At 46.6% G+C, this 7,200-nt stretch overlaps 1 protein-coding gene across 6 annotated transcripts in view; it reads right to left on the bottom strand.

Moving 5' to 3' along the window:
• Window positions 1–203: 203 nt before the first annotated feature.
• Window positions 204–7,200, bottom strand: part of Specc1 (sperm antigen with calponin homology and coiled-coil domains 1) — a 293,053-nt gene continuing 286,056 nt past the window's right edge. For all 6 annotated transcript variants that reach the window (XM_031353951.1, XM_031353952.1, XM_031353953.1 and 3 more), the window contains one exon: window positions 204–3,756. In XM_031353951.1, coding sequence (XP_031209811.1) covers window positions 3,667–3,756 — 90 coding nt within the window. In that variant the 3' untranslated portion in view covers window positions 204–3,666. The remainder of the gene's footprint in view (window positions 3,757–7,200) is intronic.

Here is a 7,200-nt window from a genome sequence, read left to right as displayed (position 1 = left end):
CTGGTGCTAGAATTCATCCGACCACCTATATCCACAGCAAGACAGCTGCAAATGGGAAAGGCAGAGGCACGACATGTAGAGCAGTTACAGTGGGGACTGGGAAGTGACAGGGAATACGCAGGGAGATGCTGGCTTTCAGCAGACTCAAAGCAAGTTTGGCGTTTTGAAAAATAATGCGGATAAATGTCACCAGGTGAAAGAACTGAGGCAGAAACAAAATATATTTATTAGAAATATTACACAGCGGCACACCTTACACTTGTTATGAGCCCTGCACACCTCTGAGAGTATGCCACGCTTGGGCAGTGCTTAGTGCGGTCTAGTGTGCTCTTGACAGAAAGGAAGCCACAGTCAACTCATGTAGTGACAGTCGGTGAGCTACTCAGGGTGTCCCAGAACTCCAACCTCAGTCAGAGGGCCTCCAGAAGATGCTGGAAACACTTCTCTTCAGATGGCTGGGGGTTCCCTCTTTCATTTGTGTGGGTAGTGGAGCATCTCAAACTTGGAACTTAGGAACTGCTAGATCTGGTGGGTGGGTTTGTCCCTAAGGGTCTCAGTGAGACTGGCATGTGCCTGGTGCTCGTGGGAGATGGGAAGAGAATATGCCAGGTAGTCATTATTGCTAGAAGGCTGATTGCTTTGGGACAGCCCCATTCCCTCTCAGGGTCTCTTTTGTTAGACTAGTCCCAAATCCCTGGGCTCAACTGATTCTCCTGCTTCCTTCTCCAGAGGAGCTGAAGTCGCAGGCAGGGGCACCATGCTTGACAGGACATGGCTTTCTCTCTCCCAGCCCCGGCTTAAATTCTGGATGGTCTAACAGAGCTGAGAAACAACTGGACGAAGAATGAGAAGGGCAATCACGCATGCTACAGTGAGAAGGGACTGAGGGGAAGGCCATTCCTCCGAGCCTGTCCCTGTGGGCGTGGCCTCAGCCCTGTCATCTGTCATCAGCTCAGCCACCACTCAGTGCAGAAAGCCAGTCTTCCCCACATGGTTGAACTTCTCAGGATCTTACATTCTGCAGCTCTCTCTTGTGCTTAGCTGAGGGCAGATGGGAAACTCACGGCCATAGAGGCCTTTGACAGCCTCCAAACGAGAGTTAGTAAAGAAGCCCACGACAAACAAAAACACAGCAAAAACACAAAGTACCAAAGCTGGGCATGGTATCTGATCTCAGCACCTGGGAGGCAGAGGCAGGAATTCAAGACCAGCCATGAGATTCTGCTTCATACAAGCCTCAAAGCAAAACAAACAACAAACAAACAAACAAACAAACAAACAAACCAACCAACCCACCCCAAGCACCCCAATAAAACCCAAGAAAATGTAAGGCACCCGCTGTGCTGGTATTCTAAGCTGGTCAGTTTTTCATTATTCACGTGTGTACCCTGGAGCTCTTCCCAGGCCCTGCACCTCCATATGCAACAGTATGGTACCATGTTGAAGAAATGGAGTGCCGTCTGCCTGCTCTCTGCCTCACCCCATTCACCAGCAGTACCTGCTTCTACTGGGAGGGATCTCATCCCTGGCAGGAACTGTAGTAATGGGGGCGTGGGGGGGGGGAAGCCAAAGGAAAATAAAGACAAGAACAGATGTGGTTGGCTAGTCCTCAGCAAACTGGGTTCCGATCACAAGGGGGATGGGCCCCAAAGTGCCTGCCTCTGCTTACAAGGAAACTGTAAGGTGTCTGGAGACCAGCATGGAGCCTGCTCTGCTGAGAGCTCCTAGATGTCTAGACAGCACCCTGACAAGAGCCAGAGACAGACTAAACTCCATGCCTTAACTGTGGCCTCTCCTACACAGCTGGAGAGGAAACAGCGCCCAGCTGTGTGGGACAGCGCTCCTTCCCGCTGGGCAAAGCAGAAGCCTGAGACTGTGAGGGCTGTCCTCAATCACAACACACCAGTGCTTAAGCAGCGCAAGTCCTAGCTTTCAGAGGAACACATTCATCAGAAAGGAGGTTCTGAGCCCTAGACCTGGAGATGAATGGGCCCATTTCACAGCTGACTGTGGTCCCTAAACTGCTGCTCAGGAGCTCCTGTGGTGAGCACAGGGGGTTGGGGGAGTGTCCTGCTCCTCTGCATGGCTGTCCACCAGTTCGGAAGAACTGTGAGAACCTGCAGACTCCATCTCTGCTCCATTCCAGTTATTCTGACTCACCTGATTGGAGGGCCAGGCATGCAGTTCCTAGGAGCCCCAGGGGAACCGGATGGAGCCACAGCCAAGAACTACAGATAGAGCCTGAAGGTGGAGTCTGTGGCCCCAAGAGGCTACAACAGTTTGAGAATCAGCGCTGCTGCACCCAGCTGCCACCTATCAGAGGGATGGGATGGAGGGAGGGATAGAACCCAGGTCCTCTAAGGATACAGACTGGGCCAGCAGGGTGGCTCAGATAAGCAGGCAGAGATTCACTAGAACTATGGCGGTCCTTCACGGGGTTGCTGTGAACATGGTCCTTTCTCAAAGGACCAGCACAGGGCTATTTGGCACTTAGAACAATAATGGGTGTTTGTGCACACCCAACTGTCTGAGAAAGGGGCACCCTCATTTGCTATGAAGTGCACATTTATTTGTCCAAGAAAAATAGCAAAGAGCCTCTAGACTCTAGAAGCAAGGAGCCTGAGTACTCAGGGAGGGGCTGCTGCACCTCAGGGAAGCAGCAGGGTGTCAGGAGAGTGTGACTGTTCCTAATAGCTTCTTTTATTAGGCAAATGTAAAAGGCCCAACGAGTGCTAAGGACCAACTCTGTCTGGAGCTAAAACACAGTTTATATTTCTGTTGTCCCACCCTGTAGAACTGTGCAAATGTGCAAGGAGCTCACCAGCACAGGCTGCTTCACACGCATAACTGACTTCTGTTGAGTCCCACGTGTTAGGCGGATGTGTGTGTGTGAACAGGATTGTAAATAAATAGCGGGGCAGAAGGTGATGTGGACAATGGTCATGGTTCCATCAGCCAGGACACCAGCCCCGTACTCAGGCTGTGTGGTTAATGTGCATGCCAGCTGGCCTCCCGTGGACCATCAGCAAGGTGCCAAGGGCTCCTCTGCAAACATGAGGAATCAAATAGGGACAGTGAGACCTATGTAGTGCAATTAAGTCCTCAGTTACACAGAGTTGAGCAAACTATTTTCCTAATCAGTGTGTTTCTAAGTGGCTATGAAGCAAAAGCTGCTTTTGTTTTTCTATTCTGTAGGGTGCTGCTTTATTTCAGGAGCAGGTAGTTGGTCAGGACAGAGTTTTGACTGAAGCAAAGCCAGAACAGTTTTAGTAAAGGGGAGAAGGAGAAGAAGAGGCACGGTGAGTGAAGGGCTGTTGGCAGCATGTAGACCATGTGTGGGCTGCAAAAGGGACTGGCAACACTGGAATCTCACAGAAGAGGGCCTGGGTTTTGGGACCCAGTGTGTGAGGAGTGGGGCCTGCCCCTCTAGAAACCTCCCACTGGGAGCAAGGATTCCTCAGCATAGGCTCCAGACAGGTTTGCCTCTGATCCGCATGGTGGGGACATGGTGGAGCCAGCTCTGCTTCTCGATGGACTGCTGGTTCACTTGGCTTGAGTCTTCCTTGGAAATCCAGGTGGTGAGGTGGTGGGCATACCAGGTGTGATGGACTGTGAGCAGGTGCATCCAGGACTAACTTGAGGTCAAGCAGCAGCTAGAGGGTTTGTTTATGTCTCAAAGTACTTGTAGATCTGGGCCACATACTGCATCACGCTCTGCCAGTCAGGCCGGTCCGTGTACAGCATCTCACTGAGCTCCTGCGAGGGAAGGTAACAGTGAGCGAACGGATATCTCACACCTCTTTTTACAAAGGAACTCTGATACAGGTCAGGGTTGGTACTGACTGGAAACCCTCCACCAACAGGAGTCAAGGTGCAGGTACACACAGACCACGCTAAAGAACTGAGTTAGACTCTTCAGCAGCCTGCCTGGTAGGTATGTCCCTTTCAAAGACCAAAACACCATTGCAACTCTTTACAGTCACCTGAACTTTTACTCTAGAAAATCGTTTAAGCGGATGGTGGTGGCATACACCCTTAATTCCAGCACTTTAGTTCCAGGGAGGCAGAGGCACGGGAAGTACCAGGGTAGCCTGATCTACAGAGAGAGTTCCAGGACAGCCTGAGCTACACAAAGAAACTCTATCTTGAAAACTAAACCCCCAAACATCCAAAACCCCAAACCAACAAAAACAGAACAGATAAAGAAGGAGGAGGGGGGAGGAGAGAAAGAAGAAGAAGAAGAAGGAGGAGGAGGAGGAGGAGGAGGAGGAGGAGGAGGAGGAGAAGGAAGAAGAGGAAGAAGAAGAAGAAGAAGAAGAAGAAGAAGAAGAAGAAGAGGAGGAGGAGGAGGAAGAGGAGAAGGAGGAGGAGGAGAAGAGAGAAGGAAGGAGGAGGAAGGAGGAGGAAGGGGAAGGGAAGAGAGGAGGAGGATCGGAGGAGGAATGGAGGAAGGAAGAGGGAGGAAGAAGGAGAGGAAGGAGGAAGGGAGGAAGAAAGAGGAGGAAGGAGGAAGGGAGGAGGAAGGAAGAAGGGAAGAGGGAGGAAGAGGGAAGAGGGAGGAAGAAGGAGGAGGAAGGGAAGAAGAAGGGAGGAGGGAAGAAGGAAGGAAGAAGGAAGGAGAAGGAAGAGGAGAAGAAGGAGGAGGCTTTCCACAGTGGACATGTTCTCACGATTCTGTGCCTTTCCCAATGGACATTCTCTCACACTGCTGTACTTCAGCAGGTGTGCACTTCTGTAGTTTCCATTTGCTTCCAAATAACATAACATTACCCATTGCACTTTACAATGGGTAATGTTATCTCTTCCTGGAGTGCTAGTCATGGGGTTCCCACAGATGCCTTGAGTCAATTTAAACCATGCGCCTTACTAGTGTTATTACTATTTAATATCTGGACTCTCTCTCTCTCTTTCTCTCTCTCTCTCTCTGCTAGTTCAGTGATTGGGGGAAGCTATTTATTAATTTACTCCTTTTGGAGGCAATTCTGCAAGTAAGTTCACTGAACAAGCATGTATAAGGCCAGGCCAAACCATGACAAGACCAGTGAGGAGGCTAGGTGCCTGGGAAGATACTCTGCCAAGCTTTTAGACCATGTTTAATAATTAACTTTGGACTGGATGTGGAGTCTTTTGTGTTTGTAAGACAATATAAGCCAGAAGCAGCGACAATGGGAAAAGAGGCTGAACTGAGCACACACATCTGCTCCTGGGGTGTGACACCCTGCTGTCCATCAAGCACTGACTCAACATCTGAACATGTCTCTCCTGCTCTGCTCTTTAGTCATGATGAAATGATCAGCATATCACAGTGTATGGGGAAGGGTACAAAGGGAACAAGTGGGACCTTCTACACAGTTTCACCCAGAACAATTTTTTAGAACCAGAAAAATGAAGTCTTGGAGCAGGGGTTGCTAATGACAGCATGGACACATTAGAGACTGTGCTGACTGGGGGGAGATGAGCTCTGAGATGCCTATCCACTCCAGAGAGACACCAAGCTTTCCTCTGTGGAGGGCAGTGGTTCTCAACCTTCCTGATGCTGGGACCCTTCAATACAGCTCTTCATGTTGTGGTGACCCCCCCACCATAAACTTATTTTGTTGCTACTTCATAACTGTGATTCTGCTAATTTTAAGAACTGTGAATGTTTTTGGAGACAGAGGTTTGCCAAAGGAGTCATGACCCTAGGCTAAGAACCTCTGCAGGAAAAGAAAGTGTCTTCAGTCTCTGAAAACTTCAAAATACAGTTACTAATCATAGTTTCACCAGGACCATTTCATACCAGCAATTACTGAATTAAAAACATTTTGGTACATTACTAACATCATATCTGAAAACCTCTGAAGAATGTTTTATACAATTCAAGAGGAGGAAGATAGGTAGGTTGTTTAGTAATCATTTCACCACATGCAATATTTGCTTAAATTAACAGTTAACTGCCCAAACCCAGGTCCATATAATTCTACCAAACATATGTGGAAGATTAATAGCATTTTTTTTTTAGTCTCAAAAAACAAGATGAGGGAACATTTCTCAACTCATCTTGTGAGGTCAGATTAACCTACTATCAGACACTGCAAGAACAAACAAAACCAAGAAACCAAAAACCCAAAACAAAAAAAAACCCTGTGAATGAGTTTCTCAGATAAATAGACACAAAACTACTAGTAAATTGAAAAAAAAAATTAGTAAACAGAATTCATTAATCTACAAAGTAGAATATATTATAGTTCAGTGAGGCTATGCAAAACATCACTGGTTTCCTCTGTGGAGGGCTTTTAAGTCAACGTAATTCATTATATTAACACTGAGAAAAATCGTGACCAACAAGCTTCAGAATACATTCATGATAAAGATTCTCTGAAAACAAAAGAGATGCTAACTTATTTTATACAATATAGGGTATGCACCCCAAACACAACAGCTAGCATCATATGTAACATATAAGACAATGCTCTTTCTCTCAAATCAAGAATAAGACAAAGATGGACTCTCTTACTTGTCATGCTTAATACAGTAGTTGAAAATTTAGCTAATACAAAGAAATGATAAAGCCAGCTTTGCAGATGTCAGGATTGTAGAGATTAAAAATCCAGCTCTATCTACATAAGACTGTTAAATTGATTGTTGTTTTTTTAATCAAACACCTTTTATAATACTTATTTTTATTGTTATAATATTTTGTAAATTTTAAGGAATATGACAAAAAAGATATTGTAGGTATTGAAGGGGGGGTCTCTGGGAGGAGTGGGGGTACAAAAGGGAAACAAGAATGTGATTCAATTCTAGTTACTTAAAATATGTTTTTAAATCTTAACAAATTCAGATAAATTGAAATCATGTAACTTTTCTCATCATAATGCAATAAAAGTTTAAAAAGAAAAAAGAAAGAAAAAGAAAAACCAGCTCTACACAAAGGTTAGCGAGATTCCATGATTCCATGACCCTGTCCCATAGTCCTCAGTCACCTTCCTGTGTGGCAGAAAGGAAACACTGGGATCTTTTAAAAAGATTTATTTATTTATATGAGGACACTGTAGCTGTCTTCAGACACATCAGAAGAGGCATCAGATCCCGTTACAGATGGTCGTGAGCCACCATGTGGTTGCTAGGAATTGAACTCAGGACCTCTGCAAGAGCAGTCACTGCTCTTATCCACTGAGCCATCTCACCAGCCCATGACAAACTGGGATTTTTAACTAG

The sequence above is a fragment of the Mastomys coucha genome, unplaced genomic scaffold (genome assembly GCF_008632895.1).
Source record: "Mastomys coucha isolate ucsf_1 unplaced genomic scaffold, UCSF_Mcou_1 pScaffold5, whole genome shotgun sequence".
Taxonomy (NCBI): domain Eukaryota; kingdom Metazoa; phylum Chordata; class Mammalia; order Rodentia; family Muridae; genus Mastomys; species Mastomys coucha.
The sequence above is the reverse complement of the archived record's forward strand: the minus strand, read 5'-3'. Positions and strand labels throughout refer to the sequence as shown.